The 17,843-nt window shown below is 39.8% G+C and overlaps 1 protein-coding gene across 7 annotated transcripts; it reads right to left on the bottom strand.

The window, feature by feature from the left end:
- Positions 1 to 8,383: 8,383 nt before the first annotated feature.
- LOC115668050 (disease resistance protein RPV1-like) lies at positions 8,384 to 16,577 on the bottom strand. 7 transcript variants are annotated; one of them, XR_008818036.1, is made up of 7 exons: positions 15,602 to 16,569; positions 14,113 to 15,247; positions 13,530 to 13,880; positions 11,583 to 13,448; positions 10,922 to 11,040; positions 9,896 to 10,045; positions 8,384 to 8,866 (listed from the first exon to the last, which is right to left on the bottom strand). XR_008818036.1 is itself a non-coding variant. In XM_056318279.1 (4 exons), exons 1-4 carry the CDS (start codon positions 16,171 to 16,173, stop codon positions 11,667 to 11,669), a joined length of 3,840 nt encoding a protein of 1,279 aa, XP_056174254.1. In that variant the 5' UTR covers positions 16,174 to 16,577; the 3' UTR covers positions 11,660 to 11,666. The 7 variants fall into 7 exon arrangements, 1 of the variants encoding a protein (XP_056174254.1); XR_008818035.1 differs by having other exon boundaries at positions 8,384 to 8,819; XR_008818034.1 differs by lacking the exon at positions 8,384 to 8,866 and having other exon boundaries at positions 9,648 to 10,045.
- Between the last annotated feature and the right edge of the window lie 1,266 nt (positions 16,578 to 17,843).

Raw genomic sequence — 17,843 nt, 5'->3', positions numbered from 1 at the left:
GGTAAGGTTTCAATTCCTTTCCGATCTCAAGTATGCAACTTCTCTCTTTCAAATGACGTTTTCAAAGATAAATTCAAGTAGATAGATCACACACCTCACTAGACCAAGTTGATATAGCAAACCCACACACGAATGCAATAGTTACGTGGCATGCATCGGTGCAACCATTTTCACCACTTTAACTACAATAATTCAGATAAATAGTTCCGATTATGCCAATTTAATTGCCTGTGTAGTTACTAGATTAACCTATATTGAATGTCCTCCTATTGTCTCATTTAATGTTGACTATTTCTTCGCTTGCTTATTGAAAACATTCAATCGAACCCAATTATCAAATAAAATGTTTCGAAGAAAAGCACGAAAGCCTGCATATGATTTCATTGTATTGCATTTGGTCGATGTAAGTCACTGAAGACATATGGACCTTTGCTTTCTCTTATTAACATGGACTTTGTTTCTTTAGCAAGCCTGAAAAATGGACTTAAGGAAGATGTCCGCACGCAAGCGAGGGTTTTCTTGGGACAATTTCTCATCAAACGTTCTTCCAACCAATGTTCTCTGGGGATTTCAATTCTCCTTCCAGAATTGTGCGGGCTTTCTCTGAATAATTTCCCTCGAATGCTTATACATAGCGAATTTTCCATGGGTGAATCTAACTATTCTCAATCTATCTCATGGTGAAATTACACATGATTGGAAAGCATGGAGCCACATGAAGGTAGGTTACCATGCTATGTGACATTTATTAGCATCCGATTTTATAAGATCAAACATTCGAGTAATTTACATGATTTTAAATCTGACCGGCTGCTGCTGTTGCTCGAAGGGAACCCCTAATTTCTCTGCAACATGCAAATTTAGAAGATTTGATCCTACAAGAACGTAGAAACTTGGTGACAATTGGTAAATCCATTGGTCAGTTAAACTACAGGAGTTCATCTCACACGGTCTTGAAACAGACGTGTGCTCAAATACACATAGTACCGAGGCTTCCGGCAAGTCTTGAAAGACTACGGTTGTCGCAATTGCACATGAAGACAACTTCCAGATCTCTCGAACCAGATTAGTGTAACAGGGTTCAGTGTGGGCTTTAGTGGAGGTGCTCGACCTCCTGAGCTTGCGGAAGATCCGATGGCCATGGTGGATTGGGGAGGTTTGATCATACTGGCAGTCTTTGGAGTCGTTTCTCTGAACCTTATCAACAGATAAACAGGTCTTCCTTTCTCGACTCCAGACGCTCGAGCTCTGTTGCTCGAAATCTGCATTACCGAATCCCAGTGAAACAATCCCAGGAAACCCAGTAGAACAGCAACTCAACTCGAAGTGTCCTAACTCGACATCCTCGATCCGAAATCCCACGCTCATTCCAAAACTTCTTAAAATCTCGTATTCACACACGAAGCACACGTCCACTTCCTAGCACAAAATGCCAGGAGAGACCTATAACCGCAGCCGACCCGGTGAACCCTAGCAAGCAAACAAGAGATCCGCCGAATCTGATCGATCCGGCACCAAAATTCCAACTAATCCAGTAAAATACGGCGAAGGCAAACATCAAACCTCATCGCCCTCCAACTGGGCCTCGCCATTCTCGTCAACGTGGGGGGAGTGTTATTTAATTTAAGTGGCGTCGTTCCAGAAACCGGGTTCGAACCAGCTAATTGAACTATGCTCGAGTCAAAAAGTGCTAACGTGGGGACACCAAAGGGAAGTCTCCATAAAGAGAGAGAACTGAGAAGATACAACCCCAAAATTGAATTTTCTTAGCTGAACTTCCTTCGGTGCCCTCACGCGAACGACGAAATCACCGGATGTGCCCTTCAACAGAAGAAGATCCCGAGGGCAAATCAGGAAAAAAGTCAGTAAAATTCACCGTCCTACTCCTTCCTTTGCACCCAAGTCGCCGTGGCTTTCAATCGCCATAAGAATCCACACGAACCTGCTAGACCGGAATCGAGGTTCGAATCCGAGCAATGCGGACAAAGATCGCGATCGATCACTCTCTATCTCGCTGCGCGATCGCGCCATTTGATCGCGTCTGCGCATGCGAAACGTGCGGCGATTGGATTTTTCCCGTGGCCCGGTTTTCGGTTTTTTCTCGATGACGCTGTTCGATCCGATTCTCTCGTAGAATGTGGAGCGGAACGGGTCGTGATTGGGAGTGATGGTTATTCTGACAATGCTTGATTGCAGCGAGTGGAGTGGGGCGAGAGGTAATTGCAATTCGCTTTCATGGCATCAGTTACTGCTGCCCTGATCCTCTGACTCAATCCGGATTTGGGAGTTTTGATAGTGAGAATTGACAGGCCCTGGTATTGAGTGGGTTGGTTTTGAGCTTGGACAGTGAGATTTGAATTGTGAATTTTGGCTGATTAGGCATTTCAGGGTTGGGGGGGAATAGTTGACTGTGTTGTGGAGCTGTGGTGCCTGATTGAATGGGACAGACTATAGCTGAGTGATCCCTCAGGTGTACGATTTGGATGTTTTCAAAGCATAGGACTGACAGTGTTGTGTTGTATTTGGTTCGTTCTGTTAAGCTCTTGGATTACCGAGTTTGGATCAATGCTACGTCTGGAATATGGTCATATTTGTTCGATACAAATTTCATCCTGCTGTTTCTACTTTGGGAATAAAATTAGTTCTTTAAGTTCACGAAGGACAGCAGATATATACTGAAAATATTGGTTTGGGTTGATGTTTCCTTAAGTGTTCCTCTCACTTGATTTGTCGAAATAGCTTGCTAGAGACATAAGAAACTTGCCTCGTTGCTTGTAATTGAATGAGCTTGTGACCGCATTTTCAATCTAAAATCTTCTCTACTGGTAAATGCAGAACTTTGAGTGAGGTCCAAGGCTCATAAAGCTGTTTACAATCACGCTCTTGTGACGATGGTCGTGGAGTATGCATCTGTAGTAAGTGTTCTTTATAAAGATTTTCCCGTTTACTTAGAGCTTCTTGTTATTACCTTCAGATTTCACCAATTTCAATACAATAACATCGTAACAAGATGCAAAGCTTTTTATTTTGCAAGTTTACATGTCAGATTTGCAGAACTTTTTAGTTGGACATGTCCTGGTTGTGATGGAAAGACCAAGGTAATCTGACTGCATTTTAATATGACATTGTTGCTAAGGTTGCGTAAAGAATTGGTCCTCAGTACTAAATGGCCAATTCTTGAGATGAGATTTTGTGGGCATATGCTGCCTTCTCTTATTAGCTTCTGACTGGTTATTAATGCCTTTGGATTTGAAAGTAGGGGTTCTAATTCATTGATCTGATAGTTGACGTCCAGCACTGCTTATAGGTATGTAATTCATGTTGCAGTGGCCTACCAATTTGCGATGCCTGTGATGCCTCTATGTTTGAATTTCATCTAATTTTTTGTCCTTATTTCTAATCAATATATATTACCTATAGGCATCTATTGGCGTGGCCAGGACCTTAATGCTGCGGTTATAGCTTTCGAAGGTACTCAAGAACATAGGTATGCATGTTAACTTTAGCAATTATACCTCTTACATTTGACATGCGAAGGATTTGATGAAAATTTAAGCTAAGAAGAGTAGCCTCCGGTGAGTGCGTACACAAAGCACATGGGTCTGCTGTCCATAAGAAGGGAAAACAGTGAATCATTTCCACTGAGACATGAAAGTTATGTGCTTGTAAATTTAGAAGGAGTCATGAGGAGATCACATACTTCACTAATTTTTGTTCTTGGAAAAGTTGTTTGAACTTTTCAGTTAGTGGTTACTTCTATTTATGTCTACAGCATACAGAACTGGGTTGAAGATTTCTACTGGAAACAGCTTGTCCTAAACTACCCCCGCATGCCTGTAGCCATGGTTCTAGAGATGATGAGCCTCTTGCAAGTTGTGGATACTTCTGATTTGGAATGAGTTACAGTCTTATTCTATTGTCTTTGCTTAGGTTCATCATGGATTTATTATGCTTGTCGGTATACGACGGTGCAACCTGGTACTTTGGATGCTGTTAGAAGAGCCAAGGATTTGACATCAACGTCATGGTGACAGGGCATTCTATGGGAGGGCCTATGGCATACTTTTGCGGACTTGATATCATGGTAAGATAGTTAAAAAACTTGTTATGGGTTCAGATATTGGTTCTTCTCTATTGTGTTCTTCCATTTATTCAGTTTTGGTCTGTTAAGAGTTACCCGGAATTCTCTGCCAACTCTGCCTTGAAGAGTCTAGACTCTGGAGACTCTGGATATCTTGAACTTTCTATGGCTTCATATTTATATTTACAATTGGTCAGCATCTTGTTTTTTTTCTTTTTTGGTAAATCAACCCGTAGACAAAACACAAGCAGAATGGGTTGCAAACAACCCTTTACCTGAACCATCTATGGTCTACGTATTTAGTTGTGTGAATTGTCTTACATGTTAAGCCATGGAGCTTAAAGTTGGTTGAATACCTAAATATAGTGGATAAAGACTTCCAACTAATCATTACAAAGTTTACTTGCTGGAAACTTTATGGGATTATTGATTTGTTTATGGTCTCGATATATAACTTTTGCAAGCGCCTGAAGCTCAAATTTCATGTCATGTAATCTTGAATTGCTAATGCTTTTTAGACTAGAATATATTGATCCTAAATCTGTGTTCTGTGCGCTGTTTCTGTCTGTCTCTTTCTAACCAAAAGAAGCAGCTCCTTTTCAGTCGGACTACTGGCCAGATATGTTGTAGGCTGGAACCAATTCTAAATGTCTAACTTATGCTTTTTGTCTCAGCTTTATTGGACAAAGTGGTCCAGAGTTTTCTAGGCACCTGTTGTGGAACTGGTACCATAAATGGTACCCACCCCAAAGTCATGTCCCATTAATTCTCTTCTCCATGACAAATAGTGATTTTTTAGGGTCAAACTTTGTCTTGAACTCAGATTATACAGACATTCACGTGGCCTATGATAGGATCATAGGTTGGATGAACTTTAGACTAAACCTTTTCTCGAAGTATTAATAGCAACTGCGACATCTTGTCTGAACACTTGGATGGTTTAAGATGTCATTTTTGTTTGCTGGTTTCTTGCTGAAAATTGTTGTGAGCCGATTGTGACGTCATGCCCATGGGTCGTGGCCCTTTCCATGCGTAGTGGCCCTTTTTAAGATTTTGTTTCTCCTTTACTATTAATGACCATAAGTTTTGGGTTTCTAGAGGCAATTTCACCACGAACCTGGAATTTCTTGTTTATGTCAGTAGGATATGACTCACCCCACCAACATCCAAGTGCTTCTTGTGGAAGCATTTAAATGCGCCTTGGTTGAAAATACACGCCCAATACCACCATTCCATATTATTAACACCTTTTTTGGATGTGAGGGTGGTGGGGTGGGTTTTGTTGTGGCTGTGGGGTTTAGTTTTGGGAAAATTATGGATGGGATCTAGACAAATTAACACTAGACCTCCAACCCTCATGGAGAGAAAGGGTTGTTCTATCGTTCACCTTCGTATGTGAGATGCAATATATGGTTATTGATGCATAGTAGTTTTTCCCCACGTGAAAGTATTAACATTCAAGTAATTTGGCTGTCTAATTATGTGTGGTGGAGCTGTTTTTTCCAGACCAGTGCTCACTTGATTTACTTATATTACTAAGGACACTTAATTTCCAGGCAAATCATGAAGCACAGATTGTCCAGGTTTTTACATTTGGACAACCTAGTATTGGCAATGCAATGTTTGTTTCTTACTACTGCATGCCAAATACTATACAAATAACTAATGGACATATATTGTGCCTCATTTGCCTCCGTACTATTCTCAGTTCCCACAAAAGACATACCATCACTTCCCTAGGGTGGTATGACTTTGATCTTGACGGAATATCAGATAAATTATGGGGAATTGTCGTTGACTGCATTTGACATTTCCTTTGCATTTATTTCAACCTATCTAACCGGAGAAGTCTTATTTTTTCCAACAATGTTCATACTCTCGTTTTTTTCAGCATATAATTTTATAGGTTTTGTTTGTTTTATCTTCTCAACAAAGCAGGGGCAGTTCATAGTACTCGGGACCTTTTTAACAATATTTAAGGAACTCTTCTCATTCCTATAAAGCTATCATGAGTTTCTCGTACCAATTCCAAATTTAAGACGCGTAATAATGTGTATTGCTCTCTCTCTCTCTCTCTCTCTCTCTCTCTCTCTCTCTCTCTCTCTCTCTCTCTCTCTCTCTCTCTCTCTCTCTCTCTCTCTCTCTCTCTCTCTCTCTCTCTCTCTCTCTCTCTCTCTATGATGGTTGATGACCTAGTCTTAAGCTCTGTGCAATTATAAGGTATTAATCATTTAAATTATGTATGTCTACTAATGCCTATAATATTGACAACTAGCTCAATGACAGTCACGGATAAACATATTGATGTGAGATAATGTGAAAATAATTTGATTCCACCTGCTTGTCTGGTGATAATCTTACTCTTTTTTATGTGAGTGTTCACATGTAATTGGAATCCTTCTTTTTTTGTAGGTACGGCTGTGTAATATAAGATTTGTTTGTCTGGTTTATTAGGTCAAGAAAGTTTGTGATGGCTCTGGAGAAGATCCAATTTGCAGCAGGTAAGGAGGTAGCTTCAGTCATAGCTACCTGTTACAAGCAATTATTTTGTGGATTTATCATGCTAGGTGCAATAAGTCATGTGACAGATCGGCTTGTTCTAGAGAATGCCAGTCTTTTATTACCGGAAATATTTACGGATGACTTATCATAGTATGTTTCTGCAGATTGGTAACTGGTAATAGCCTCACGGACCATTTACTCTACTATGGTGCAAAATTAATGGCGGAGACGTGGGGATCGTGCAAAATTGTCATGGACCCACGATTCAAGGAATATGGAAGCGAAGACAAAGGAAACCTTATGCTTTCCAGGAATCCTTCTTCTTCTGCATTGAGGCTGCGTTAAGACTCCGATGCCAAGAGTAACTTAACGTAAAATTCTCCCAAGTCAGCACCTAATTTCGTGAAGATCATTAGGTAACTCTGGATGAAGTTTGTTCATGTAATGCATTCCATCAATCTGTTTCCATGTCCATCACAAGATGCATAGGATCTCTACTAAAATTCACTTGGAATGTAAATAGCATGAAGTTGAATGTATCATCCTTGTAAATGCAACTTTGTGGTACATATTGAATGAATGCGCTCGCAAGTTTACCTGTCAATCTAATCTTGGGCCTGTGGCATTTTTTACTAGACTCAATAAAACCTAATTAGGATGTGTGGATGCTGAGCTGAGCTATCCACAGCTAAATCACGCCGCTCTTTTCTTTCCTTTTTTTTCTTTTTTTGGGGGTCGAACTTGTGTTGAACTTCACAAAATTAGCAGAACTTTGTGAATTCTGGGACTGTTAGACTTGCATGGTTCAGAGGTTAACCGGTTTTACAAGGCGAAACAAAGATTGTCTAGGGAGAACACTTTTCAATCTGTGACCTTACCTTCTACTACTGGCTTAATGGCACATAAAAGATTTCTCGGCGCAACCAAGTACTTCGACTGTTCCATGGCAGGACAGATAAATCAAGCCATCTCGGAAAAAAATGATCTTATCTGAAGTTTGCGTCATTTCAATTGGCGACCTCCGCTGGATTTCAACCTTTAGGAGGTAAGCAATTTATATCATCTTTGTTTAGAAATGTAAAAATGATCTGATCGGCCTTTGGAACGAAAGCTATAAGCTTTTACCTTCTATTTTTGATATGCCGGAATTAACATTAGTGAAAACCGGAAAACCGAAATTCCTTCATCATTTCAAAGCATAAATTGCCAATTGTGAACATTCAAAGCACGTTGTGCAAGAGACCAGTTAAGTCCTTGACACTATATGATAAGCTATAGTTTGTACATTATAATAAAAGCTAAAGTACAGCACCAAAACGTTGAGAAAGATACGCTATCGTCAAATCTACGAGTTACCTGCGCTAGCCCCAGCTTACCTTTGCAATAAGAACCCGGAAGTTTTTCTTGCTTATTACCAAGAGAAAGAGCTCAGGCCGACATATAGGACTCTTTTGTCATTTAGCGATTCTCCTTACCAATGTTGAAACCTAAAGCTCCATACCTAGGTAACCGAAAATGAACAAAAGAGCTTTTATCAAACCTACACGTTTGACTATCCTTCATTGTTTAAGGTATAGCAAAGTTAAGTTTTACAAGGCATGGTTATTAAGTTCAAATTTAAAGTACAAACCAGCAAGTTCCAAGGATCTCACATAAATGACCCACGTGTAAATTGACAAAAGTAATGCACTTTAATGCAGTAACACTAGCATCAATTTGACTTGTCTTTTATTGGTAACTCAATTAGCCCACCAAAACCGTCAAAAAGTAATATATCTAAACCAAATCAAACTCATGAAATAGATCAAAAGAAACCACGGTCCCATTTCATGAGCAGTTTACAACGTCCATCTTAAAGGTAGAAAACGGCTGCAAAAACAGCCAGTAATAACTATGCCTACAACAATAGATTTCATGTCAACTTGCCAAAGTGTGATTGTAATTTATGTATAACAGATAACGATCCCAGGAAAGACTACAGTGAATATCTCTTGAGATGACATAGGACAATAAGAAATTTGTTTAAGTTTCAAATCTTCCTTGACAACAGACTTAGCTTTGGATGCAGGACCTTTCAAGTACCACATGCACTTCTTATTGGAAAATGAACTTCTCTGCTGAGCATGTCTTCTAAATTTTTCAAGAAATGGCTGAATCTTCTAAGCAAGCCAGACATTGCATCAGTTGAACCTCTTCAAGTTGAAACGATCAGAGGCCTCACGCATGTTATCCCTTTCTGCGAAGTATTTCAACCCGATCAACTCACATTAAGGATGGCAGTGCCTTCAATCAACAAAAAGCACTGATATTCAATGACAAACAAAAAGCGCTGAGAATTTCGAGATCCTTCAACGCTTGATATTCAGCATTGAAGAATTCAGTAATGCCCGAACATCACAGATGTTACCCATGAGTGCATTCAAACGATTCTTCTGGTCAACATCATCAAAAAGGATGAGAATTCCTTAACAAAAAAGCATATCTTTAATTGTCTTGATCCCTTCATCAACATTACTTATTTCTGTCAATTTCCTTTTGAGGATATTGGAGATGAGTTATTCTGCACGACTGAATGCCCTCGAGCTCTTAAGTTTCACGGATGTTAGAGAAAAAGCAATAGTGCTCAAAACCATGTGAAAGCTGATTGTAGATAAGTTCGGCGAGAGTCGTCTCTCCAACAAGGCCCATTCCATGAATTCCAACAATTCATGTTTCTTGTGTTGTGAGTGCCTATCATACTCATGACAAAGACTACCTTGAACACCATTTTCACATCGAGAGGTCCATGAACTGGTTTTCGCAAGAGCAACTAAGACTGCCTTGAGCACCACTCTAAGCACACAATTTTTCTCCCGGTCCAGACAATCCCTTCAAGTGTTTTCTCATAAAAGAACATCTGGGTACTGATAAGCAAGTTCTATTGCATAACAATGAAGAGAACACACATTTAGATGAAATGTAATAATCATTTTTTCAGCCCACAATAAAGGAAAAAAAATCAGGTTTGCCTAAATAGCTTTTTTACCCTCCAAAACAGATGAATACAGGGTTTACCACCCCAAAATTGTGAGAGGGAACATGATCAACATCAAATTTCATCCATCATCTGCCTTTCTTCGGTCTCCATCTATACAGCTAGGCTTCTATTACAGATAACCACCTAGGCATAACCATTTCAAGAAAATGGAGGCAATAATGGAGATCACACAAGGGTCGATTTTCATGATTTCAAACCCCAAGTGAGACTCCTCACATGTCCGATACACCGATAATACTGAAATTTAGCCTCAACTATAATATGATTTATGATACCTTGGCCAAGCTAAATAGTTCTCCTCTCCTGTCACAGATGGAAGCTTTGCTACACCAACTATTGATGCCGCTACCCAAGTGAAATTCCTCTTTCTTCATTTTATAACTTCTCCATAACATTTGCAAATCCCGCTAAGAAGCACACCTTTCCTGAAAAATAAATTGAACATAAGCATATCAATACAATGTCTTCTTCACAATAGCAACAATGAGTTAATTATGCTGTAATATTCCAGGATGAGAACCATAGTGCTATGACCTTCCAACACACATTACATCTAATTGTTTACAGTATAGCAAAGTTATCTCCAATGTGAAGCAGAGGGTATCACCTTCGAAATATGTGAAGCAGCAAATCGACAAGGATATCTAATGAATTGTCATAAATCAAATAATAACGATGCAATCCACATGCATACCTCCAGCTGGGAAACATAAAAGCAAGGAGAAACCATCCACAGAGAATATAGCTAAAAAAGCGAAACCAAACTAGGAAAAAAAAACATATATTTGTACATAATTAAGAACCCTCTGGTTATACGGAGGTACCATAATTTCAATACCTTCTTCAGATTTCCAGGCATCAACTCATAAAGTAAATAAAAAGAGGACATAAAACTTCACTTTGGATGTCATTTTCATTTTCCTTTATTCGGTCTTCATTTGTACAATGCCCAATTAGCCACGCCTCCTTGCGCAATAAGATTTCGTGAGTTTTTCAAACTTTAATTCCTCTCAACATCATTAGAAATTGGCAAAAAGGCAGTTTGAGATCTCTCACTTAGCACTTCTTGTCAATCTTAAAACCTAAAAGAATCCTCTAGTATAACCGAGGTGAATGGAAGGGCTTTTATGATAGATAATCACCGAGGCATAACCATTTCTAGAAAATGTAGGCAACAATCGAGATCACACAAGAGTTTCATTTACATGATTTCGAACCCCAAGTTAGACTTATCATATGTCCGGGGCGTAGGTAACGATATTACTGAAATTTAGCCTTAACTGTAAGACGATTTATGATACCTTGGAGGTGGAAGTTTTGCTGCACCAACTATTGATCCGCTACCCAAGTAAAATTCCTCTTTCTTCATTTTATGACTTCTCCATAATATTTGCAAATCCCACTAAGAAGCACATCTTTCCTGGAAAATAAACCGAACATAAGCATATCAATACGAGTGTCTGTCCCTCTTCACGGTATCTTTGTAAAGTTTCGGGATGAGAACCATAGTTATTATATGACCTTCTGACACATATTCCATCTAATTGTTTACAGTACAAGGAAGTTATCTCCAATGCGAAGCAAGGTTATCAACTTCGAAATAAGTGAAGCAACAAATCGACAAGGATATCTAATAATTTGTTACAAACCAAACCAAATAAAAACGATGCGATCGACCTGCATACCTCCAATTGGGAAACATAAAACCAAGGAGAAACCATCCAAAGAGAATGTGGCGAAAAAAGCCAAACCAAACTAGTAGAAGGGAACGAATGTCTGTACATAATTAAGAACCCTCTGGTTGTCCGGAGGTATCATAATTCCAATACCTTCATCAGACTTTTAGTCATCAACTCGTGAAAAGGTAATTAAAAACTGCATGTGAAACTTCTCTGTTCATATCCGTGAAAGAGTTTGATTGCAAAAAAGGGAAAACATTGGTTGTCAGATGAACTAACTTACCTCAATTCGTTTAAAGTTTGCACGCGAGGGAACAATTTGTGGTCGGCGATCAAGAAGCTTTCAAGAGCAACGTGCACTTATCCGTCAGTCTTCTCCCTCAGATCCATATTCAAATTCGTATCCAGATTCGTCATCTTGTACCTCTGATTCGTCTCTGTCTCCCACAAATCTGACTGCCTTCTCCGAGCAAAGCAAAGAAATTGCCTCCACATTTAATTTCCCGCATTGCCATATATCAACAGATCGCAGTCCCTTCAAGCTTGATAGATCAGGCAACTTCTGTAAAGATCCACATCCAAAAATACTCAATTCTTCCAAACATTGTGGTAGTTCGCCTTGAATCTCAACCAGATTACTGCAGTTCCACAGATGAAGATACCGTAGTTGGTTGAGATTACTTAGATCAGGTAATATCCACACCTGTTGAAGTTCCGAAAGCTGCAAATCTGGGTTCTCCGAACCATCAAGGCCTCGAATCTCTGAGATTACACAGTCAGTAATCCAAAGATTTGATAGGTTCGTCAAATTCGATAGATCCCCGGGGAAAACAAATGACTTGCAACCATCCAATCTCAATAATGATAAACTGGAGGGAAGGCTCAGGCGGCAACGCAGATTAGGGCACCAGAGATCAAGTGTTTGGAGTCGGGGAAGGAGACTCCTACAATCTGTGGGTAAGGCGGTCATGTGTTTAGAGTGCAAACCCAAGGATAATAAACTAGAGGGAAGGCTTGGGAGGCAACGCAGATTAGGGCACCAGAGATCAAGTTTTTGGAGTCGCGGAAGGAGACCGATATCTATGGGTAAGGCGGTCATGTGTTCAGAGCCCAAATACAAGGATAATAAACTGGAGGGAAGGCTCGGGAGGCAACGCAGATTAGGGCACCAGAGTTCAAGTCTTTGGAGTTGAGGAAGGAGACTACTAATATCCGTGGATAAGTGGGTCACACGAGAAGAGCATAGGTCCAGAGTCTCCAGTTTGCTTAAATTCCCAATCCCCCCTGGCATCGGATATTCTTGCACAGGCCCATCAGATTCCCAACCAGCATCATGTTCGCTAAGCGACAGCTTCAATTCCTTTAAATTAGTCAGGTTTGAGAGATCCGGAAACGTATCCATATGCAAGTCAGACAACTTTAGAATGATAAGACTTTCAGGAAGCCTCGGTACCACGTATATTGCAGCATTCCGCAATTTCAAGATCCTTAGGGATCGATTTCTATAGATGCAATTGCCAATTTCCACTTTCACATTGAAATCCTCTGTAAATCGGACATCTATTTCTTCGAGCTTCTCAATTGTCCAGAAGGCATCGGGTATTTTACTTATGTCATTCAAATCCATCTTCGCTACTTTCAAATTTTTCAACTTTCCGATGGAATCGGGTAGTTCTTTGATCTCCGTTTGGGTTATATCCAGCTCAATCAGTGATTCCAAATTTCCGATGGAATCGGGTAGTTCTTTGATCCCCGTTTCGGATATATCTAGCTCAATCAATGATTCCAAATTTCCGATGGAATTGGGTAGTTCTTTGATCCCCGTTTGGGATATATCCAGCTCAATCAGCGATTCCAAATTTCCGATTGTATCCGGAAGCCTCTCGAACGATGTGCAACATTTCAGAGATAGGTATTCAAGGCTCGCAAGATCTCTACCTAGCTCGTCTGGCAGCCTCCGAAGATTGTTACAAGAGCTTACATCTAAGGAAACTAGGCTTTTCAAATGACAAATCGACCTATCAATATCAGTTAATGATTCACAGCCCTTTAGGATCAATCGTTCTAAATTTACCTCAGCAGAGAAGATGGGAGTTCTCTCCAAGCAATCGCATCCGGTCAAATTCAAAATTTTCAAATTCTTCATCACCTGTGAAAAGAAAAATCATGCAAAGATTATTTTTGAATCTCATAAGACGGAATAATAAGTGTTGTCTAGCATATAACATACCTCCATATGGCTCCACCCCTTCCAATCATCCGTAATTTCACTGTCAGATAGATCAAGAATAACCACATTCTCCATGGAGAAATTTGCAATGTTAAATGTTGGGGGAATACCGTGCCAAGAAAGCCATCGTAAATGCGGAAGGAGATACGAATTCTCCCGAAAAACATTAGCCGGAAGAACATTTGATGGTGATTCGTGCCAAAGAAGCCTCTCTTCAGCACAAAAATGTTCCTCCCAACAGTTAACTCGAAGAAACCCCACATTTGATATTCTCTTAAAGTCTTTACGGGTAAAACGGTACTGCCGCTCATGGTCAAAGTGTAGATGAAGAGCTTCAACTTTTGTTTTTCCCTGCCCAATGGTAAAATTTAGAAACTAAAGAGTTGAAGCGAAACACATTTATTCAAGTTCACTATTTTAAGGGGTTGAGTTGGAGTACTATCGTTACTTTAATCTTGACAGAACAAAAATATTGGTTTGAGTAGGTCACAGTAGTGCTAGAGAACACAAAAGAGTAACTGGATTTTTTATAAAAAAAAATGTCCACAAGTAACATGGAGATTTATCGCACGGGGGATTTTACCTTACGTCTCCTCAGCAAATCCAATGCTTCCTTGGGATCCCATACCCTCCTTTGCTTCTCTATTTTCATCTTACTTTCTTGACGAGCCATTTCTCTTCCGAAATCTCTGAGTTGGTCATGCATCAACACTTTATTATACTCTCCAATCTTTATCAAAGACATGTTCTGCAGAACTTCCATATCTACTTTTGGAAAAAATTTAGATTTTTCCCAGAAATGGACCACAATGTCTTTGTCATGTCCAATGAAAAAACAAGCTATATCGAGGAATATATGTTGTTGTCGAAGTTCTAATGCATCATAACTTATTTTTAGCTTACTCTGAATATCCACATGAGGAACCTTTTCCAACTTCTCCAATATGTCATCCCAGCTTTTCTTTTCAGTGCGAGATAAAAGTGAACCTATGACCTCAAGAGCTAGCGGAAGACCTCTAGCAATGCCTATTGCCCTCTTGGATTGGTCAATATACTCAATCAAAGGAGAGTCTCTTCTGAAAGCATGTTTGCTAAAGAGTTGAAGAGATTGACAGTCATCCATGCCATTAACCTCATAAGTGCAGTCCACTTCCGGAACAATGAGAACATCTTTCTTTCTTGTAGTAATAATTAGTTTGCTCCCTTCACCAAACCAATCACCATTTCCTACAAGTGCATCCATATGATCCTTTTCTGCCACATCATCGAGAAGAAGGAGGACTCTTTTATTAGACAACCTGTCTTTAATGGTCTTAATCCCTTCATCAATATTTCTTATATCCATCCATTTCGTGTTGAGGATGTCAGAGATGAGCTGATGCTGCAAGCGGTGAATGCCCTCGAGTTTTGAGGTTTCACGGACGTTAGAAAGGAAGCAACAACCATCGAATTTTTTTTTTTTTTGGGTTTTTTGGGTAAAGCCCTCGAAATTTTTTTTAAGCTTATTGTAGATGATTTTGGCAATAGTCGTCTTTCCGATGCCACCCATCCCGTGGATTCCTATAATCCGTGTTTCACTTGTCTCAGCACCTATCTTTTCCATGATTGCGTCCACATGGTTGTCGACACGGACCAAGTAGTCTGATACCGCTAGATAACCCTTTTTCAACTCGCTGAAAACCTTATGGGTAAGTTCTTTTGCGAACTCTCCTTCTCGCCTAGTGTTTGTTGGAGGCAAAAGACAATGAGTTAGAAAATTGTGTTGAATTAACTATGTTCTGACAAGACCAAATTAAATTCGGAATGTGTTCTTCAAGGATTTATTCCATTGTAGATGAATTAGCGTTGGTACTTACAGTTAATGAATGAACTAAACTGGAAAAAAAATGATGCTTGGAATAAATTGGGACAAAATTGGGATTGTGCCATTACTTAGCGGGATTTCAGCAGTATAACTTCAATAACTCAGAATTCAATTTAAACAGGGCTAACAAAAATCTAGAAAAGAAACCTGAAACACATCAAGTTTTAATGGTACAAGGTACATGAGATGGAATGCTTAAAGCAATCACCTGTTCTCCTTCTTGCTATGCAGGTCCCATCCGTTTATTGCTCCCACTGCACTGAGAGCATCCTTCCACCCTTGAATAGTCTTTTCGTCGTGTCGCTTCTTGTTTTCATGTGCAAGAAAGGCCTGTGCATAACCCTCTGTTTGGTGCCGAACCTCTGAAGGCGCCACATCATAAAAAATAGGGATGATCTTTTGTCTTCCAGTTTTCTGGCACTCGACCATCTGGACTAACTCCTTGAGACACCATACGCTAGAGGCATAGCCTTTCGAAAAGATAGGTATTGAGATCTTCGACTGATTAATTGCTTGGAGAAGTTCCGGGGCAAACTCTTCCCCAACGCGGAGCTCTTCGTCGTCCTTAAACGTGCGGATTCCTGCATCTTTAAGACTAGTGTAAAGGAAGTCGGTAAAACCTGCTCGAGTATCTGGTCCTCTAAAGCTCAAGAATACTTCATAGTCATATCCTGATGAAGTAGCCATTCCTTGACCTTCTGTTGAAGTGTGAGTAGAAGAAGCGCCTCCTGCTGTCCCATCATTTTCACAGATGCGTCTATTTTTTGCCCTCCCCTCCATTTGATCTCACTTGATCTTCTCTTCAAGGAACAAAAATTGAAAAGTATAGCAGCAAAAGCAGTGGCAGCAAGAGATGGAAAATGTTTAGAAGCCAGAACTAACAAACGGAGATCTCGGTGGGTCATTAAACGTGGACGACACGGTTGGCTAAATATGCAGAGAGTCAGGGTCTCCAGTTTGCTACAGTTGGTCAATAAGAACGTTTCATTACAGCCTGTCAAAGTTGACGAATGCAGGTTTTTTCAAAACCGAAGTGGTCCCTCCCAACTCAATTCTTCTCTTTTATCTTCACCGTCATAACGCAATTGAAAAAACAGGAAGATACAATTGCGGAGTAAATAAACTAGTGGAATTCTAAAAAGATGGGAGCAATCGAGTACTTTCGGTTATGATGCTCTTCAATTTTAATAATCTTTGTCTTTGTGGAGTTTCTGACAACACCGCGTTGCGATGAATGCCCCGCGCACTTACCCGCGGCGCGTTTTCGCTTGTACATAATTGTAGGGTCACTTTCGGGGTTTGGATGTCGAGTCGGGGTTATTTTGGGGAAAACAGCCCCTCATCTGGTCATATGAGTTGTTGTTCCTGTGCCTGATCGCGGAGATTTTCTTTGACGTTTTTGTTCTCCCCCGCGTGCAGATAAATGAATTATTGGTGTGATTCCGTTTTGTTTTGGTCGATGTGTGATTCCTTCTTGAGAAATCTGGTTCACGGACTGTTCGTAGTCCAAGTCTTCGAATACTTTGACTTTGCCCTTCTAGTTCTGGGACACACATCTCCTCCCCCCCAACGCTGTTCTTTTATTTTATTTTTTCTTTGGAGAGTGGTAACTATTGCAATTTTTAATCTAATGATTGTATTTCGATGCCAGGCAAAACTATATTTATATGGCAATTTCGTAATTTCCATTTAGTTAAATTAGACAGTATCAACTTTTCTGATGATTGATGACACGATTGGTTAGTCTATTTAAATATCAAAGTTTCTCTGAACATATAGTGTTTATTTTGTAAGTATTTTTCAAGTTTCTACATCAATTTTGTGGTAACTGAACATTTCGTGTTTCTCCATAGAAAATAGCCACTTTGCAACTAAATTTTCACAATACTGACTCGACGACAACCAACATAAGCAGCAGCTACCAAAATCATCTTCTATCAACTGTTCTTTAGCCAACCAAAGTCACCCGTAAAGAGTTGGCATGTACAATATCATAAGCTTTTTAGAGTCCGGATTATGATCAATCCAATGATGAATAAACCGAGCATTGTCTCCCTTCCATTAATCTCACTTGATCTTTTCTTCGAGAAACGTTTCAAAGATGAAAAAAGTTCAAAAGCCCTACTTAACAAATGCTGCCGGCCAAAAAAAAATCATTTATCAAATGGTGGCCGCCTATTAATCAACTATCAAAGTAATAAACCCACCAGAGACCTCAATCGGCGTTCACGGCGAAAGTGGCCAACAAGAATCCAAGGAAAAGCTGGTTCAAAAAGCAAAGTGATAATGAAAAGACATAAAGCAATACAACCAAGAAAAAGAAGATGGGTCAACCTAACGCCGAAAAGAAGACCCTGCCAATGCTTTAGCGTGCCTTTTTGTTGTCGACAAGATTTTTTCCCTTACCCAAAGGAATTTATTTTCATAGTTATATTCATGAAAAATTGTCA

This window comes from Syzygium oleosum, unplaced genomic scaffold (assembly GCF_021117445.2).
Source record: "Syzygium oleosum isolate NSW1041296 unplaced genomic scaffold, Sole_v2.1 Sole_v2.01, whole genome shotgun sequence".
Taxonomy (NCBI): domain Eukaryota; kingdom Viridiplantae; phylum Streptophyta; class Magnoliopsida; order Myrtales; family Myrtaceae; genus Syzygium; species Syzygium oleosum.
This window is presented reverse-complemented; position numbering and strand designations above follow the sequence as displayed.

Excerpts from the sequence above, each read along its gene's own strand:
- LOC115668050 (XM_056318279.1), bottom strand. The coding sequence starts at position 16,173 with ATGGAGGGGAGGGCAAAAAATAGACGCATCTGTGAAAATGATGGGACA. Across the intron at positions 13,881-14,112 it reads ATTTGCTGAGGAGACGTAAG|GGAAAAACAAAAGTTGAAGC; the intron begins GTAAAATCCCCC and ends ACCATTGGGCAG. Across the intron at positions 13,449-13,529 it reads AGGGGTGGAGCCATATGGAG|GTGATGAAGAATTTGAAAAT; the intron begins GTATGTTATATG and ends TTCTTTTCACAG.